The 18,729-nt window shown below is 59.0% G+C and overlaps 2 protein-coding genes across 3 annotated transcripts; one reads left to right on the forward strand and one right to left on the reverse strand.

The window, feature by feature from the left end:
* The first annotated feature begins 1,447 nt into the window (after positions 1-1,447).
* LTK (leukocyte receptor tyrosine kinase) lies at positions 1,448-9,987 on the forward strand. Of its 2 annotated transcripts, XM_049898114.1 has the most exons (20): positions 1,448-1,490; positions 2,047-2,184; positions 2,305-2,476; positions 2,957-3,107; positions 3,219-3,365; positions 3,603-3,759; positions 3,836-4,018; positions 5,100-5,198; positions 5,584-5,736; positions 6,318-6,413; positions 6,757-6,952; positions 7,584-7,674; positions 7,826-7,890; positions 8,084-8,213; positions 8,309-8,406; positions 8,561-8,653; positions 8,757-8,858; positions 8,982-9,116; positions 9,193-9,283; positions 9,385-9,987. In XM_049898114.1, exons 1-20 carry the CDS (start codon positions 1,448-1,450, stop codon positions 9,682-9,684), a joined length of 2,640 nt encoding a protein of 879 aa, XP_049754071.1. In that variant the 3' UTR covers positions 9,685-9,987. The 2 variants fall into 2 exon arrangements, with proteins under 2 accessions (XP_049754071.1, XP_049754072.1); XM_049898115.1 differs by lacking the exon at positions 3,836-4,018.
* A 127-nt stretch (positions 9,988-10,114) lies between these two features.
* ITPKA (inositol-trisphosphate 3-kinase A) lies at positions 10,115-18,471 on the reverse strand. The gene is made up of 7 exons (XM_049898129.1): positions 17,949-18,471; positions 12,084-12,180; positions 11,787-12,003; positions 11,485-11,689; positions 11,180-11,281; positions 10,830-10,901; positions 10,115-10,718 (listed from the first exon to the last, which is right to left on the reverse strand). The coding sequence occupies exons 1-7, from the start codon at positions 18,435-18,437 to the stop codon at positions 10,515-10,517; spliced, it is 1,386 nt and encodes a 461-aa protein (XP_049754086.1). The 5' UTR covers positions 18,438-18,471; the 3' UTR covers positions 10,115-10,514.
* Between the last annotated feature and the right edge of the window lie 258 nt (positions 18,472-18,729).

Here is an 18,729-nt window from a genome sequence, read left to right on the forward strand (position 1 = left end):
GCATTTCTAACAAGTTCTCAGGTGATGCTGATGGTGCTGTCAAGGTATCAGCCATACTTAGAACCACCAGCCTACAGGCACCTGTGACCTCTTAGTGGGATAGCTGCAAAGTTAACTAGGGCGTGGGTGCCAGAGTTTTTACAAAATCACTGTTCTGTCTACATCTAGCACAATACACTCAGAAACTTTACCAAGTAGTGAACTACTATAGCTTCTTTTTTTGAGTGCTTTATATTAAACACGGAGCCATGGTGGCACAGTTGTAAAGCATTAGGCTGCTAACCAAAAGGTTAGGAAACCCTATGCGCCAGTTCTACTCTGTCCTATAAGGTTGCTATGAATCGGAATTGATTCTAAGGCAATGGGTTTGGGTTTTGCGTTTTATATCAAACACAGGTCTCGTGGTGGTTGTGCCCTCGAGTCGGTTCCAACTCATAGCAAACCTATGCATAACAGAACGAAACACTGCCTGGTCCTGCACCATCTTCACAATCGCTGTTATGCTTTAGAGCATTGTTGCAGCCACCACGGTGTCCTCAATCCACCTCCTTGAGGGTCTTCCTCTTTTCCTCTGACACAGGCCTCAGCCTTTAAAATTAGCATTCTGAGCAGGAGAACCAGGACTGAAGACAAAGCCACCTGAAGGCTGAGTGGTACCTCACAGTTACAGGCTGCTGCGGTTTACAGCACACTATCCCTTCACGTGACTTCACAGATGGCGGGGAAACTCTCAGAGCAGCTGTGACCTGACAACATCACCCACTGACTAGGAATTCTGGTACTCACCCGCCAATCTTCTGACGTCTGGCCCAGGCTTTCACCACTTCACAGTAAGAAGTTGTCCAAAGGAATTGTGTCAGAAATCCACATTTCTGAGGGTGTTGGGGAGGTGCAGCCTTGCAGTCACGAAGTCAAAGACACTGAAATGCCTTACTTGGGGCACTTTGGCAGTGTAAAGAGCCCGAGTGTTACCACATTTCCGTCCTCACCCACCCTGGCCCCGCCCGCCCCCCCGGTGAAGCACGCCCCATTGCTCCTGCCCTGACTCAGAGACAGAGCCGCCCGTGCAGGTGCCTGGGGGATGGCTTGCCGGTTTCTCTCTCAGGCTCCCTCCTCAAAAGGGTGGGGCGCCTCCCCCCTACCTCGCACCCAGGCCAGCCCCTGGGGCAGCCAGCGGCCAACCGGGTGGCTGGAGACAGAGACCCCTGGGTCGGGGCTCCAGAAGGCTCCTCCCTGAAGCGTGAGGAGCTCACGGCCTTCACACTCCGCCCACCCCTCTTTGAGCCTGGGGCGGGGGGAGAGGGTCTGTGGTGGGCGTGGCTAGGACGGCTTTAGGACCCAGATGGTGGCAGGGACTCGCGGGTGGCTGGACACGCCTATAAGCGGTTGGGGACCACGGTGGCAAGGTCTGAGGCTGCAACCCCAGCTGGGGAGCATCCAAATGGCAATGGGCTGCCCCGGCCGACTGCTGCTGTGGCTCGGAGCTGCCGGTGAGTTCCGTCTAGCGGTCGGGGAGCCATCCGGCCAGGCTTAGGGACGGCGGTCGCGGCAGACCTGGTCCCCGTGGCTCCTCTGGAGGCCTCGAGTCCTCGCGGCCAAAGCTTCTCGTCCGTGCTCCTGGAGTTCAGGCGGAGAAGCTCGGTGCGCGCCTGAATCCCGGGATCCGATCGCGAAGCTTGGAGGGAAGGAAGGACAAGCCCTGGGGGCTCGGCACTGCCTGGGGCCGGGACGACCAAACTGTGTAGAGGAAAGGATGGGTGGCCTGCAGGACCAAGCTCAGTGCAGCCCCCAAGTCGTTCACTGGGAGCGTTCTCTAGGGGGAGACGCTATAGAGGTATCAGCAGGCACGCCGCGGGGATTCGGCGACCAGAACTGGGATGTGGCCGACTTCGGGGCGCGGGCGTGCACTGGCGGGGTGGGGGATAAGGGCGAGGCTAAGAGCGGCAAGGGCTGGCGAGTGTGTGTATCCTTTTCCCTCTTTATGCCCTGTCCGCCTTCTGTATCCTTTTCCCTTTCCTTTCCCGCTGTCTCCCTGTCACCCTTCAGGCGCCATTCTTTGCTTGGGATCCCAGACGCCTTTTATGCTATCCTCAACCCTGGCGCTGCCAGCTCCAAGTCCACGACACCCGGACGTCCCCGCTCCGCCTCGCGGCTTAGAGCCAGTCTCTCCGCTCGGTCCCCCAGGTTCGCTTGGGGCTCTTCCCTTCTCCAGTGCTCACCAGGCCCAGACCCCAGGCTAGGACCCTGTAGCGGCCGGGCCTGCAGACCCAGCTTCACTAACCTTTCCTCCCTCCCGGCTTCCAGACACCCAGGGGCCCTGGCGGTTCTCCACCTGCGGGGCAAGCGGCCGGCGCGGGCCCACCCAAACACAGTGCGATGGGGCGTACGCCGGCAGCAGCGTGGTGGTGACAGTGGCGGCCATCGGGCGGCTTAGAGGCGTGCAGTTGTGGCGAGCGCCAGGCCCGGGCCAGTACCTGTGAGTGCAGGGCGGAGGGTAGGCCCGGGTGGTGACCTGCGAGGCCACAGTTGTGCAGCCAGGAAAACCGCAGACCACGAGCGCGCCACACTGCGTTGCAGGGTATTCCGCAGGGATGTCCAGCCCGGGCGACCGTGCCTGCCTCTCCTTCCAGCGGAACCCGTGGAAGGGTGGCAGTGGCCGCTGCCGAGTTAGCCTGTAACTGGGAGCCTGTTCCCGCCAGGCGGAGTGCCCCTAAAAAGCGACGGCGCCAACGAGTAGCTTGAGCCTCCCCCATCTCCTTTAAACCTCAAAATAAATGTTAAATATAACAATTACTATATTATTATTTTGGTGTGCAAACCTAGTTGCATCAAAGTTGACTGCGGCGTCTAAGCTCCCTTAGAAGAGAAATTTTGGCGCTGCCTGTGTTGTCCACCGTGGCCCCGGGTGGGCGGTCCGAGGACAGAGGGCCGGGCACTCAGGGCCGGCTTCCCGCAGGATCTCAGCCTACGGAGCCGCAGGCGGCAAAGGCGCCAAGAACCACCTGTCGCGGGCGCATGGCGTCTTCGTCTCCGCAATCTTCTCGCTCGGTCGCGGGGAGCCGCTTTACATCCTCGTGGGGCATCAGGGAGAGGACGCCTGTCCTGGAGTAAGCGGAGCCAACGGGAAGGGGGCGATTCAAGCACCCAGGAGGGAGGACTAGGTGAGGGTGCGAGGGGAGGGTCGGAGCCCTGCCGATTCCGGCGCCCGCTGCCTGCAGGGGAGCCGAGAGAGCCAGCTTGTCTGCCTGGGAGAGTCGAGCGCCGCCGAGCAGCACGCGGGAACCAATAGGACTGAAGGAGCCCGGGAGTGGCGGAGCTGGGTTGGGGGCGGCGGGGGTGGCGGGGGCGCCACCTACATCTTCCGGGTATGTGCTCCCCAAGGCTCCGGCCGCCCCGGCCCCCTGCTTTTATCAGCGGGGTCGCGAACTTTCCCAGGAGTGCGCACGCGCTCCACGTACCTTCCTTGGGGTCCCTCTCTCCTTGGGCCCGGCTGGTAGCCCCGCCCCTTACCCTGGTCCCAGAGTCGGGGGACCTCGCGCAGTGCCCCGGCCATCACTAGGCGGCTGGACGACGCGCCCCTGAGCACACCGGTGACACTGCAGATGCGTGCCGGCGAGCTGGAGCCGCTGATGGTGGCGGCCGGAGGCGGCGGTCGGTCCTACCTGAGGCGGCCGGACAGTGGCGGGACTCAGACCGCCCCGGAGAAACTGGAGACCCGCTTGGCGGCGCCCGGGAGCAGCGGGAGAGGCGGGGCGGCAGGTGAAGGCAGAGGCCGCGGGGGAAGGCCGGTGTGCGCTCCATTCTGGCTGCTCGCCACCCTGCTGTCGCTCCGCAGGTGGAGGGGGCGGCTGGACGTCGCGGGACCCGTCACCACAGACGGGCAGTTCTCTGCAGGAGGGAGCCGAGGGCGGCCAAGGCTGCGCAGAAGCCTGGGCTGCGCTTGGCTGGGCCGCGGCCGGCGGCTTCGGGGGCGGCGGCGGGGCCTGCACTGCCGGCGGAGGCGGCGGCGGTTACCAGGGTAGGGCACCCTTGGGGAGGATGGCTGGGCAGCCCCAGGGATGAAGTGAGGTTAGAGCCTTGGAACAGGCCTGAGTCCCTCAGGAGGATAGGTGGGGAAGGCGCTGAGCCTAGCTGCAAGCCAGAGAAGATAGAGTAATGTCGTTAGTTGCCAGAGTAGATGCTGACTCATGACAACTCCGTGTGTGCACAGTGGAACTGCTCCATGCACTTTTCAAACCGACTTTTTGGAGGATCACCAGGCCTGTCTTTTGACGTGCCTCTGGGTGGGTTCACCAACACTTTGGCTCATAGTCCCTGCGCCACCCAGGGATTCCAAATAGGGCAATCACTCTTGGAAAAGGAGGTCAAGTCAGTTGCAAACCAGACCTGCAGACAAGACTCCCTAGATTTTCATTTAAGTCCAGGACATCACAACAGTTCCGCCCCTTATTCCACTGCAGTCCCAGGAGCTTAGAACTGGCTGAGTTAGCAAGCTGAGGGGGCAGCCAGAAAGGCAAGGCTAGTTTAAATCAGTAGTTCTTCAAAGTATGGTCCCTGAACCAGCAGCATCAGCACCTCCTGATAAATAGCTACAAATGCACATTTTCACCCTCCCCAACTTGTTGAATCAGAAATTCCAGGGGAGCGTCCTAGCCATCTGCGTTTTAACCAGTCCTCTAGGTGATGCTAATGCAGCCCAGAGCCTTCGCGTCTGTCGGCCTGGGCTGTACTGTTCCTAAGTACTGTACACACACCCTCTCCATTCTCACGTTCTCACAGCAACAGAATGTGTGTGTTGGTCCCCTCCCACTTTACAGCTGAGGACACAGGGACCACAGGCCTTCAGACAGAGGTCTCCCAGCCAGCCTGAGCCAGCCCTTCAGGTTCCAGCTGATCACTCCCATCACCACCCACCTCTCTGGCCCCTCAGCTCCCCTTGGTAGTAATGCTAGTGTGAAGGGGAATCACCCTGGGATTTCCAGGGAGACTTCGGCTTATCTACTGTTCATAAGCCAGCTTCCTAGCTGCTAGGCAGCTGTGCGCACCGGCCCACCCACCCCCATTTTGTAACCAAACTCTCCATCCCTCTCATTTTCCAGGGGGTGATGCCTCAGAGTCTGACATCCTCTGGGCCAATGGGGAAGATGGGGTCTCCTTCATCCACCCTCACAGTGAGCTCTACCTGCAGCCTCTGGCAGGTATACCCCCCCCCCCCCCGCCGCAGCCTGGCCCTTTTCCTCAGTCCCTAAGCCCATACTCCATGTGACCCACCAGCTCTGCACTGGGCAGTGTCTGGTTCTGGCACAGCAGGAACATTTGGGAACTGGCTATCAGTTGTGACGTCACTGTGGGGCATTTGGGGTGCTGGTCAAGTAACCTCTTGCTATGAATTCTCCTCAAATACCTGTGAGCTAGCTCATGGTTCCCAGAAGAGGGATTTTGCAGACTTGGCAGAAGTCCCTCAGGCCCTTCCACCCACCTTAAACTCCTGGCTCTGCTCCTCCTGCTCCAAAGTCCTGGGCTAGAATTAACCATGTGGCTGGAAAAGGTATCTGTCCCCCATGTCAGCTTTTCTCCCCACAGTCACAGAGAACCATGGAGAGGTGGAGATCCAACTGTACTTCAATTGTAGTCACTGCCCTTTGAAGGACTGCCAGTGGCAGGCAGAGCTCCGGGTGGCTGTGTGCATGTGCCCAGAGGGCATGGAGCTAGCTGTGGATAACATTACCTGCATGGGTTTGTCCTGCTTTTCTCCATGGTCGGAATCCTGGGGCTGGGAGGGGCAGTAGGGCACTGAGAAAGATGGTATAGAGGCCTACTGTGTGTCAGGCACCATAATGGGTGCTGGGCAGGAGATTGGAGACACATCAATGTCTTCTCTGCCTTCAAGGAGCAAGTAGTCCAGCGTGGGAGGTGAGAAGGATGCATACATACATACATACATTTAAAAAAAAATGCCATCGAGTTGATTCTGACTCATAGCGACCCTATAGGACAGAGTAGAACTGCTCCATAGGGTTTCTAGGGAATCAAACTGCCAACCTTTCGGTTAGCAGCTCAACACTTATACACTAAAAAAATATACACTAGGCCCCCCATAAACGTGTATATATATATATATATATATATGGCTGAAAGTGACAATTTCCCTGTGAGATCCAAAGTGTTTTCACGGTTCTCAGGTGGGTTGCTTTTGTCTAGGTTAATGGAGGAAAGCATCACTGAAAAGTTAACACTTGAGCTGGGTCTTGAAGAAAAGTTGGGGTTAGAGGGACAGAGAGGCACTTCCTACTACAGGTGTCTCTCTTTCTCCCTAGACCTGCCCACCCCCTCAGGCCCTCTGGTTCTGATGGTGGTTGTGGTGGCAACCTCGACGCTGAGCCTCCTTATGGTGTGTGGGGTCCTGATTCTGGGTACGGAGTATACAGCAGGCGTGACTGATTCAAGGTTGCTCCCTCACTTGCTGAGCTGTGATGGGCTCCTGTGGAGTCCCAGGGGCAGATAAGACCCCACTTTCAGCAGACTAGTGACAGACTCCTCTGGGTTCCTAGAAGCTACTGTGGCTGACTTCAGGATACTCCTCCCTGCTGAGCAGTGAAGGGCTGCTCTAGAGTCCTAAGAATAGAAGCAGCTGAGGGGGCCTGGGGAACATTTGCCTTCATGGGCATCTGGAGTGTGGCCCGGGCAGTGGGAGGCAGGGTGGGCCTGATGAGCAGGTAGAGGTCATCCATTGTTGCCCCCTCCCCACACCTGCAGTGAACCAGAAGAAGTGTCAGGGTCTGTGGAGAATGAGGCTGCCAGGCCCTGAGCTTGAGCTCAGCAAGCTTCGTACCTCAGCCATCAGGACAGCCCCCAACCCCTACTACTGCCAGGTGGGGTTCAGCACCGCCCAGGCCTGGCCTCTGCCCCCAGGGCTCACTGAGGTTTCCCCAGCCAATGTCACTTTGCTCAGGTGAGTCCTCCACCTCCTTCTGAGACCTGTTCACTCTGAATCCTCTGAATTCCCAAGCCCACCCCGCTCACTGCCAGATGAATCATGGATCTCAGAGAGGATCTGGCTCAAACCACTTAAGTAGAGGAGATGCAGACCCCGAGAAGCTCAAAGAGGGGAACTAACTTGTCCAAGGTCACACCACAGTTGAGGCAAAATCAATGTCTCTTCTTTAAGACTTGAGTAATTGTTTCAGTTACCCCAGCCAACCCCATTCTCCCCTCAAAGGCTTGACTGCTTAGCTTCCAGCCCCAATTCAGGGATGGTAGGAACCCTACGATAAAAATCCTTCAGAGCCTAAGAGTTGCCTCTGTCCTGGGGTCTCTGCAAGGACTTAAAGGAAGGCCCCATCACAGATTCCTAACCCTACCCTGACCCTACACCTGCCCTCCCTTTTGCCCTGGCTCTGTGACAGTCCATACCACCCTACAGGGTTTTATCTAGAGATGTGCCATGATGCAAAAAGAGCTTGGATCCCTCAGAGGGCCAGCTGGGTGTATAGGGAGCAGGGAGGTAAAGGAGGTACTAGAATCTCTAGGACCCTTCCCCAGGCCCAAAACCACCCACTCCCTTCTAATCTGTCTCCCTGCAGAGCCCTGGGCCACGGTGCCTTTGGGGAGGTGTATGAGGGACTTGTAATTGGCCTTCCTGGAGACCCCAGCCCCCTGCAAGTGGCTATCAAGGTGAGCAGGGCGGGGGGAGGATAGAATTTTCGGCTGGGGGTAGAGGAGCAGAGCACCATGGGGACAGAAACCAGATTGTTGGAGCTAGGGTTAGCTCGTCCTCCTTGCATGTCCAAGGAGCTCAGGAACCCTGTGCGCTTTGCCTCCCCAGACCTTGCCCGAACTCTGCTCTCGTCAGGATGAGCTGGATTTCCTCATGGAGGCACTTATCATCAGGTGCACCTGGAGCCAGGGGGCAGGGTGAAGGGTGGGGGGAAGGCACCCAGAACTGCCTGCAGGAACAGCCTCTCTTCCCCCTGGGGCTGAGAGGCAACAAATGGAGGGACACAGAGGTCCTCTCCAGTCGGGTGGAGCCTAGAACATGGTTTCTCTCCCTGCTGGTGATGGGCTATGTGCACCACCCACTCAGCAAGTTCAGCCATCAGAACATTGTGCGGTGTGTGGGGCTCAGCCTCCGCGCTGCCCCTCGCCTCATTCTGCTGGAGCTGATGTCTGGTGGGGACATGAAAAGCTTCCTGAGGCACAGTCGACCGCACCTGGTGAGACCCTTCAGCCAGCCCTCCAGGCCCCTGTAATGATCCTGGCCGTGTGTCCCAAGTCCTGCACGGACTGATGCACCCTCTGCCTGGCTCAGGGCCAGCCATCACCTCTGGCCATGCAGGACCTGCTGCAGCTGGCCCAGGACATTGCCCACGGCTGCCACTACCTGGAAGAAAATCACTTCATCCATAGGTTGGGAGCTTGGGGGACCCACCTACATCTCGGGGGACCCACTCTAGCCCAACTCCCTCCCCAGGGAACAATCCTCTCTCCTAACTTTTAAGGGACTAGATCAAAAAGGGGCAGACCTTGAGTTCTGGGAGTGATTTTTTGCCTGACTCCTTAGGGACATTGCTGCCCGGAACTGCCTCCTGAGCTGCAGTGGGCCCAGCCGAGTGGCCAAGATTGGGGACTTCGGGATGGCAAGAGATATTTACAGGTGCGGGGGGCCTGGGGAGGTGGGGAGGCTGCTGCTGCAAGGGGGTTTACCAGCGCCTTGGTGCTATTAGAACAACTCATCAGTTCCCTCCTCCCTCTTATAGAGCCAGTTATTACCGCAAGGGGGGCCGGGCCCTGCTGCCGGTTAAGTGGATGCCTCCGGAGGCCTTCTTGGAGGGCATCTTCACATCCAAGACAGATTCCTGGTGACGGCACTTCCTCCCTTCCCTGGCCTTGGGACTAATCCTATCCTTTCTGGGCCATCTCATGGGAGGCCAGGGGAGGCTATGCCTAATGGACCTCATTTGGACCCCCCACCCATGATGCAGGTCCTTTGGGGTGCTGCTCTGGGAGATCTTCTCACTGGGCTACATGCCCTACCCTGGCCGCACCAACCAGGAGGTGCTGGACTTCGTTGTCGGAGGGGGCCGGATGGACCCTCCCAAGGGCTGTCCAGGGCCTGTGTAAGTGTGGGTTGCAGCCCAGGGAGAGAGGGCCTTTTATGACCCTCGGTGGCCACAAATTCCTGCCTTTCCCTAGGTACCGTATTATGACCCAATGTTGGCAGCACCAGCCTGAACTCCGCCCCAGCTTTGCCAGCATCTTGGACCGTCTTCAGTACTGCACCCAGGTGTGCCCCCCTGACCCACCTTGACCATCCTGGTTTGGAGGATCAGGAAGAAAACCATGAAACAATTCTCTGGCCCCTTCTCCCCTACCCTTCTACTACAGGACCCAGATGTGCTGAACTCACCCCTGCCAATGGAGCTGGGGCCCATCCTGGAGGAGGAAGGGGCTTCTGGGCTAGGGAGCAGGTCTTTGGAGGGCCTAAGATCCCTACAGCCCCAGGAACTGAGTCTGGAGAATTTGAAGAGGTGGGGAGACAGCCCCCTTGGCCCCTGGCTGTCCTCTGGCCTAAAGCCCCCCAAATCGAGGAGCATCCAACCTCAGAACCTTTGGAATCCTACCTATGGCTCCTGGGTCCCAAGGGGCCCTGAGGGTGAGGACTCAGGCACTGATGGTAGCAGGTAGCAACGGCTCCTCTTCTCACTCCTGTCCAGGCCTCTAAGCAGCTTGTTATTCCTGCAGCCTCTGCCTCCCACTGTCTGTGGTACATGTCTCAGGGTTGGCCTAGCAGCACTGGAAATCCATCCAGGAAACCTGCCCCAGGCCCCTTGGAGAAGGGTCTGACCACTCCCAGTCTTCGATCTTTGGGGCCAGAGCCCCTCCCCCAGCGGTGGTCAGTGCGGAATTGCGATTGCCCCTTGCAGGAAGCCTTCTCTGGATTGCCCACCCCGCATGAGCATCCTTTATCTGGGCTGCCCCTGCCCCTGCAGATGCCTCTAATAAAAAGCTTTCTCCTCCCATCTTCCAGTGATCTGAGCAGATGTGAGGAATACTGGGAAATGAGGAAGACGGGCCAGCAGAGGGAGGGGATGAGGCCTGCTTCACGAAAGCTGGCGTCTTTGAGTTTTATTGGGAAGGAGAGTCCATTGTAGTTTGGGAGGCTAGGCCTATTGGCCTAGCAGTGCCTGCGAAGTAAAACTGACCACCTGGTCTCCCTGGAGAGCTGGCCAGCCCTTCAGAAGAACAGGACTGAGGAAGCTGCTCATTGTCCCCTTTCTCCACAAATTAGTGTCATTTGGCTCGGGAATGCTGGGTTCCTGTGAGCGCCAGCCCCATACCACCCCCGCATCTGCAGAGCGCCCCCTGTGGTTGTCAGCTGGCCCTGCAAGACTGTGTGAACCACCCCGCCCGGCGGGGAGGGGGCTCCGTCTCTCCCCCCCTGGCATGCACCGCCCGGATGAAGCAGTAGTCTGCTGGTCAGATATGCCGAGCCACACGTAGACAGAGGCCCAGCCTCATCTCCCGGCCAGGCTGGCCAGGATGCCAATGAGATTGTCCAGGCCCAGCAAATAGCCATCCTCGCGGTTGCCCTCCTCCCAGGGCAGCCTGTGGTCCAGCGTCTGGCCGTCGGGGAGGGGCGTGGTCTTGCCGAAGTCGATGAGCCACACGCCGGCTCGATGGCAGTGGTCATGCACGAAGAGGAGCGAGCTGCCGATCACCTGCCGGGCTTTACACTGTCAGGCTGCGAGCCCTCCCAGGAGACCCCCACCCTATTCCCACCCTAGCCTCACAGACCACAGACCCAGCCCCTGATCCTAATGGCCTCTCACCTCATGCCTCCTGAAGAACTCGGAGACCTCCAGGGTGTCCCGGATCTGCTGCAGGCGATTCAGATACCTCCTCTGCAGAGGAGTGGGTAGGAGAGGAGGGCAAATTAATTAAACGCTAACTGAACCCTTGCTAACAAGTGTGTGCTCGGCTTGGTAAATACCATGGTGAGGAAGACACAGGCTCCTACATGGCGCAAGTTCGGGAGGGCCAGAACATAACGCAATGATGACACAGGGCAATAAGTGCTATGTGGGGGGGGGGGCATTCAGGGCACTAGGCCAGACGGCCCGGGGGCACCCCTCGGTTCCGGGCTACCTAACAGCTCAGGGTCCTGGGATCCAGTGCTCACCAGTACTTCCGCATCCCCTTGCACAAACTCTTCGAAGACGCGGACCACCTGTTCCCGGCTTCGTGTAGTCTTGAAGTCGGTGCTGCAGGAGCCGTCGGCTTTCTAAAGGAGGTGGGGGAAGTGTCAGGGGCTCAGCCTCACTCCAGGGGAGAATTAGGCTAGGGCGGCTCGGTGCCATCTGGACGCTGGTGCCAGAGACAGAGAGACAGCCACAGAGGACACTCCTTCCGAGTGGGTCCGCGGGGGTGGGGGAGAGGAGCGCGAAGGGGCCTGGCGGCGCGCACAGCGAAGCGGGCCTGGCTCACCTTGATGCCCTCAATGCGGAAGCCGAGCGTGGTGCTGGAGCTGATGCCTTCCCGCCACTGCATGTAGCGCGGCTTAGTGACAGCGCGCTGCGCGTGCTCCTCCTCCGTGGGCGCCGAGGGGTCCACCGCCAGCATCTTCTTGTACATGTCCTTTCGCAGCTTGGGTCGCTCTCGGGCCTTGGTCAGCTCGTCCTCCAGGTAAGTCCTGAGGGGGCGCAGGAGGCAGCTGGGTGTAGGGGGCGCACACGGACACCCCTCGACCGCCTGCCGAGGCCCCCGCCGGCCCGACAGGGCACGCGTACCTGACGCCCATCTTGCAGTCGAGCACGCAGGGCCCGTCGAAGCCGTCGAGCAGGTCCTGTAACTGCAGGTAGCTCTCGCCGTCGCGCTCCACCACGCCGTGGAAGGCCGGCACGCAGCCGCGCAGCGCGTCGGCCATCAGCCGCGCCAGGCAGGAGCGCTCCGGCTCCGAGCTGCGCTTCAGGATGAGCCCGTTGGTGCCCGCCGCCTTGAAACTCCCTGAGGACAGACACTCGTGAGCGCTGCCCAGCCCCCTCCTGCCCCGGGCACCCTCCTCATCCACCTGGCCCTGAGCTCACCCGTGTGCCCCGCCAGCTGCACCCAAGAGTAGCGCTTCTTGAAAGGGCTCATGACGGGCAGATTCACCATGGTCCTGATCTTCTGCCAGTGGCTTTTCTGAAAGCGACACGGGCCGGATCTGAAAGTCGGCGTCACAGCTCTCTGCTCTGGAAAAGGGTCTTGTCCCGCCCCCTGCCCACCGGAAGCAGCTGGGGCGGGATGCTGCATTCATTATTCACGGGAGGAAAGTTCACGGCGTGCCCGGGTGGCGGACACTGAGACAGGCACCGAGAGCTGATAGACATCCAGCTTCTAGAATGTGCTGAAAAGAGCCTTGCCCACAGAATCAGAAGGCTCAGGTTTGCACCCGAGTTCTGTGGCTCAAAAGTTATGTGGGCAGGTTACCAAACTGCTCAGCCGAGGTTATGGAATTTTTGTGAGCATCGAAATCACCCTTGCCAAAAAAAAAAAAAAAAAAAGTAGACCCTCAGGTCTACCATAAGGAAATTCTGGCTGAGGAGGTCGGAGATGGGGCCGATCATTTGCATTTCTACTGATGTCTTAGGAGATTCTGGGACCACAGGGCCCCAGATCACACTGAAAAACAAGCCTTTGAGCACCAGTTTCTTATCTGTAAAATGGGGCAATAATCACCCTCACTGGGTTGTTGTGAATCGTAAACAGGCTTGAGTGTGACAGGTGCCCCCACGCCACCCCAATTCCTTGGCATGGAGCAGAAGCTGGATGAGGCTGGATCACCGATCTTTCACTTGGAACCATCGGTTCCTCTCATTTAGGGAGACGGACAAACAGGGAGACAAACATTTACAAAAGCCCAGGGCAAGGTGACCAGCCTAGCAGGCCCTGGAGAAAGAATGGTTTGGGGCTTCCGGAAACTTTCTTGCTATCCCTGGGTGCGATGCACTCCCTTCAAGTTGGCTAGGCACAGGGCACCTTTAGTTCTGGTCAAGACCCAGAAACCTGAGCCCTGAGTTATGGCTGCAAAGCTGAGGGCCTGTCATCTTGGACAAAGCTGGGAGGGAAATGTAGACTTTGATGTATCCCTTGCCTCATGACTATTGCTCCACCCATTCCTGGGAGCATCTCATCCTCTGGATCTTTCCTCTTCCCACACAAAACTCATCAGTCTTGGTCCCTATCTATTAAGTGCAAGGGTTTGCTCACGTAAATTGTGTGTCTGCTTCCTCCTTCCAAGAATGCCTGCTTTTGGAGTTACATGTATGCATCCAGGGGACTCCAGCCTCCCTGACAAGAGGGCGTTCTAAGAGAGAGAGGGAGAACTGGGGAGGTGACCTAAGGAGGGGAAGGCTGCTGACCATAAAGACCCTTCCCATGGGGAGGAGACAGGGGTAGCAACAGAGCCCTGAATGGGGAGTCTGGAGTTGGTTTCAGTCCTGGTTCTGTCAGTTTCTAGATGAGTGACCCAAGCAAGTACTGTCATTTGTGTGGGCCTGTTTTTGGGAGGACATAGCTGCTGCCATAATGGGAGCCATTTACTGACCGCCTACTGCATGTGAGGCACTTTCTCCTACTCCATCAGCAGCACTGTGCCCCCTTTCCCGCTGAAGTCCTTATATGGAGCACTAGGGCGTGATCACATGTTCAATCCCTGGGGATCTGGGGGTGTAGCCAGAAGCAGCCCACCAGAAGCATGACATCGCTTTCAAAATTCCTTTTTAAAGTCTTTAAATACATACAAGGTTTGCATTCTGCTGCATAATAAATCCAAGCTTTATTATACAACTCCCCCATCTCCAAATTCTCAAGTAAAATTCCAGGGAGATATACCTGCCGTGTGCATTCGGTGGCACCATCCTCTACAACCCTCTCCCACACTCACCTTGAGAATCAGTAATGATGTGCACATGCTCCTTTATAGAAGGAACTCAAGGCTCAGGGGAGTTAAGTAGCCCAGGCCCACCAGGCTTCAAAGTCCATGCTATTATACTGCCTCCCTTTAGGAGTCAAAGGGGGCACTACATGAGAAAGACCTTTGCAGAAGGTGAAGTGGTTTGCAGCCATAGGTGGTCTGTTTTGATTTCTGGGGGAAATGAGGATATCTGCCTGGGGACCTCTCTCTATTGGCTGGACGCCTTTGCCTTCATCCAGAAGCATGGGTTTAATGGTGGGGGCTTCAGCAGCTTTAGGGGCCTACTGGCAGAATTTAGGGGACAGTGGAACCAGAGTGGACTCAGAGTACATCTAGTCCTGTAGCCACCCCATTGGAAGAGGTAACCAGCCCTGGTGGGATGAGGGAACTACCTGAACCTTGTTCCTGGGATCACATGGGAGAAGTGAGTGGGGCTGGAAGGTGGAAGGTGGGCCTGGTGGAAGAGGATTTGATATGATGTCTGAAGACCTGGATTACTGCCACTTGCCTTTTGTGTGATAACATAGCATCAGCCTGCTCCCAAGCTGAGGTAAAATGGGGCCATCACCTTCTCTCCCCACTGTGGTTTCATGAGGATCATATGAACCAAGAGCAGCAGCAACCAAGGCTGGTTCCAGCTGTTCAGGTCACAAAGGGCTTTTACACCCATGATCTCATCTGAGCCCTCCAGGTCCTTAGCCCTCCCAGGACTTAGCTTTCCTGGCAGTAATGGACACGGTCAAACCTGGAAGGAGTTAAGTGTTGTAGAATCCACTACCATCTTCCTGCTTATCTTAGGGAGCTCCCTCTCCCAGGGAACGTAATGCATATCAAAATGCAGGTATCCAAAAAGGCTCCTGGAGAATCATTGTTTGGCGGGTGGGGATTTGGGCACATGAACAACAGCAGGGAAGATATTTTTGAACAGGTGAGGTTTTTATTGTTTGAATATCAGAAATCAGATTTATTATGTTACAGCGTCAATCTAGCTGCCCAAGGAGACAATGCCCCATCCTCTGGCCCAACCTATCCCTCCACTGAAGTGCTTGCCCTGGAAACCAACTGGAAACCAGAAGCCACCTGGGTATCTTGGGGCAAAAGAAGAGTCTTTGGAAAAGCCTTTGGTGAAGTCATAGGAGGACCCTCTGATAATTCCTCACCCCTTGGTCTCCATTTTGAAGCCTGGAGGGCTCTTGCTTCTTAAATCACATCAGGTACTCAGAGTATCTCCTGCCAGGACAACACTTTGCTTGGCCCTTGGTGCTCATCCCATATTTGCTGAGCCTGCACCCCCTGCCTCCAGCCACCCGGTCTCTGGCTGTATCTCCCTACCAGGTCAACCCTATCCCTATGTCCCAACTGCTCCATCAAAGCTAGCGCTCCCTGTGGAGGTGTGTGTGTGTGGTGGGGGGAGAGCAACCAGTTTAAATTTATTTGCACCAAGGTATAAGTGACCCACGACTTCACCTTCCCAGGGGCATCTGCTTGTTAAAAAAGAAGTCTGTTAACCTAAATTCTGCTCTATAATTAGTGGAAAGTGATGTGTGGGAATTCTGAGTCCAGGATGGGATGGCATCCAGGTCTCCTTACCTATCCTGGAGCACTGGGGGAAGTCAGCAGGTGAACAGGAGCCAAAGGCCCCCTCTTCTGCTAGAGAAACAGCCTAACGTTGTTTTGGGAGGCAGGCAAGGCCTCAGAGTCATGACCACGGTTCTTGGGGATGGGCCCCCAATGCCTCTCCTGGCCTGTCTGAGTCTCCCTGCCCACGACTTTTCCTTCTATCAGAGGAAGGCCTTGGAGGGAGCGCGTACAGTCAGTCCCAACACCCCTTGGGGGTGCCCAGCTCCAGGTTCTGGGCAGGCTGTGTGGGCTCCTTAGGAGGAAAAGGGGAAGGATGTATGGGCCTTGCAGAGGTAGGCAGGACGGAATGCACCTCCTTCTGCTCAGGCCTGTTCTTGTTATCGGCCCAGGGCCTAGTGCAAGGCGCTCGGAACCGGGAGCCGCCTCTCCATTCCCCAGGCTGCTGCAGCACCTGCCCTCTCCCAAGGTGCATCCTTCACGGTCAGCAGAACCGGCTGTGCTTCCTGCCTGGGGAAGCCCTATGGGCGGCCTGGGCGGGAGCGCTCCGTTGGTCCCCGCGCGGCGGTGAGGCAAAGTCCGCGCGGGGCCCTTCCCCGACCATAGGCGGCTTCTGTCAACAGCCCTTGGCTTATCTGCCGTCGCTGTGGCTGTTTGCCTTCGGGGAGGCCCCGGCAGGCTGGGGGTTGGTAAGGCCTGGGAAACGTAGCCTTGGAGTTACAAAGGGCCCTCAGCAGCCATCTGCTCCAGCTCCTGGACGCTCCGGGAGGAGGCGAGGTCCAGGGCACGGCTGCGGCTGGTCCCTGGAGTCTTGTGTGGAGCTGACCCTAGCAGGGGCTGCCCACACTGCACCCTGGCGTGGGCAGCAGGACCCCTTGGAGCTGCGTGGCCGAGCCTCTCCCCCAGGCACTCGGTTTGAGAGCCGGGTCTCCGCAGGCTGGCAGAAGAGGGAAGCGTGGGCTGCCCGCGCCCTCGGCGCCCGCGCTCGTTGCGCCCTTTCTCCTGCTCCCGCCCTCTAAGCTGTCAGAGGTTTGAGCAGCCGGGCGGCCGCCCCAGAGCTACTGCTCAGAATTTTCTGAGGAGGTGGGGTGGGAGGGGTCCTCTCACTCACTCACATTCCTCCGCCTGGGAAACCCCTCGGAGGCCCTCGCCTCGCCAGGGTTGCCCTAGGAACGATCTCAAGTCAGAGGGTACCCCCGCCCGCAGAGGGAGGAGAGGGACTGAGCCACTGCGCCTTATACCTGTCGGGGGCCCGGGGGCCGGGGATCCTGCTCCGTGAGACTTTTTGTTTTTCTCTTGTGTCACTTATAAACCCCGCCGCCCTCAGGGTAGTGTAAGTGTCGAGGGTAACTGAGTCACGGAACCACTACAAGCCGTTCGAGTGTCTCCCCACCTCGTCCAATCCGAGTGTGCGGCGGAGCCGGAGTGGAGCAAGCCCAGGCCGCGCCCAGCGCCGTCCCGGCAGCGTCCAGGCAACCCCGGCGCGCGTTCGCGGCTCTCACTGCCCAATCGCCCCGACCCGGCATTCCCGGCCGGCCCGGAGCCACTAGAGCCGCCGTGGTGCTCCTCTCCTCTCCCTCCACTCCAGGGACCCTGTGTAACGGGAATCTGGAGCAACTCCTTGGCGTTGACCACGGCAGTTAAAGTATTTGGCTTTGGTTAAAACAAAGGGAACAAGGCATCTGTCTCAGGAGTCGCACACCTCGAAGGGGCGGGCGCCAGGAGTGACTTCACCGCATCCCGGCCCTGAGTTATCCGAGGGTCAAACCCAGCCCCGGAACATCCAGGCTGATCCCAACTCTTTCAGCCTCAGTTTACCTTCTTCCGGGCGGTGCTTACGAGCAGTGGGCCTGGGAGCCTGGTGCGCGCGGGGTGGGCCTGCGTTCCACTCCTGCCAGACTCCCAGCCCTGCTCCCCTCCCTTCCCCGCGTCCACGCCTCGTGCGGCCGCCGGGAGCAGACGGCGGCGGCTCCCTAGCAGAGCCTGGAACTCCGCTCCACTCCCACTCAGGAGAGGGAAACCGTGGCAACGGCGGGGGTGGGGCCGCGGCGCTGGAGAGGGGGCGGGGAGAGAGGGAAACGCTCGTTCGCCCCTCTCTCGGAGGGTTCGCAGGGCAAGGCCAAGCCCCTCAGATCCTTTCAGCCCCACCTCACAGCCAGCAAGGCACGCTACCCCCAGCCCCGCCTGGTCCCCACCGGTCGCGCACTCCTCCTCGTCCTTAGACGCCTCAGGACCCGGGCCACGACTCGCCTGCGGAGTTGGGGTGAAAACCTGGCGCCTCCCTCCCACCCTTACTCTCCTTCTGGACAGTGAGAATCCGATCCTCCGCGGAGGGCGTTGGGGCAGAAGTCGGTACTCCCGGCGTTCAAAGAGGGGTCCCCCGCGCCCCCGCCGGCCCCGCCTCCGCGGCCCGTACCTGAGCCGCGTCTTCGCTCGCTTCCAGCTGCACGTTGCCGCGGCTCCGGCTCTCGCTGTCGCTCAACAGATCGTCCTCCGAGTCCTCGGGCAGCGACGAGGAGCCAGTGGAGGAGAGCGACGAGGTGGAGAGGCGGCGCGGCTGCTGCAGGTGCGACGAGCCTGCGGTCGGGAGGCAGCCGCCCTCCGGCTCGGGCGGCCCGGGGCTGGCCGGAGGTACATCCGGCTCCTCAGCTGTCACAGTCAGTTGCGGAATCACTCGGGTTGGGGGAGCCCGCGGAAGCCCGTTGGGGACCTGCCCCCCACGCCGCTTGGCCCCGCGGGCCCGGTGCTCCCCTGCGGCGGCTGCGGCGGCGGCCGCGGCACAGCGCGCCTCGAAGAGCAGGCGCAGCTCCCCGACACTCCGGCGCGGGTACCGCTCCAGCCCCGGGCTGCAAGGCCCCGCGCCCCCCGGCCGCGCCATGCCCGTCGGACCTCCGGGTAGGGTCATCTCCCGGCTCAGTCGCCGCAGCCGAGCCCACCAGCCCGCGGCGCGGCCGGGACTGGAGAATCTCGGCGCCCCCGGCTGGAGACTGCCCCGGGGCGGAGCCTGCGCGGCTCGCCCGCCTGGGCCCCGCCTCGGCCGCGCCCCCCGCCCACTCCTTTCACTTTCAGAGAAAGCGCGGGCCTCCTAGGGCGCTCCCCTGGCCTGGAAGGCCTTGGCTGCTTCTCAGGACGGCCGGGGAGCCCAGCCCTCCCAGTCACAAAACCGGGGCCTGGCCCTCGCGGCCTCCCTCTGCCTG

Source organism: Elephas maximus, chromosome 10 (assembly GCF_024166365.1).
Source record: "Elephas maximus indicus isolate mEleMax1 chromosome 10, mEleMax1 primary haplotype, whole genome shotgun sequence".
NCBI lineage: Eukaryota > Metazoa > Chordata > Mammalia > Proboscidea > Elephantidae > Elephas > Elephas maximus.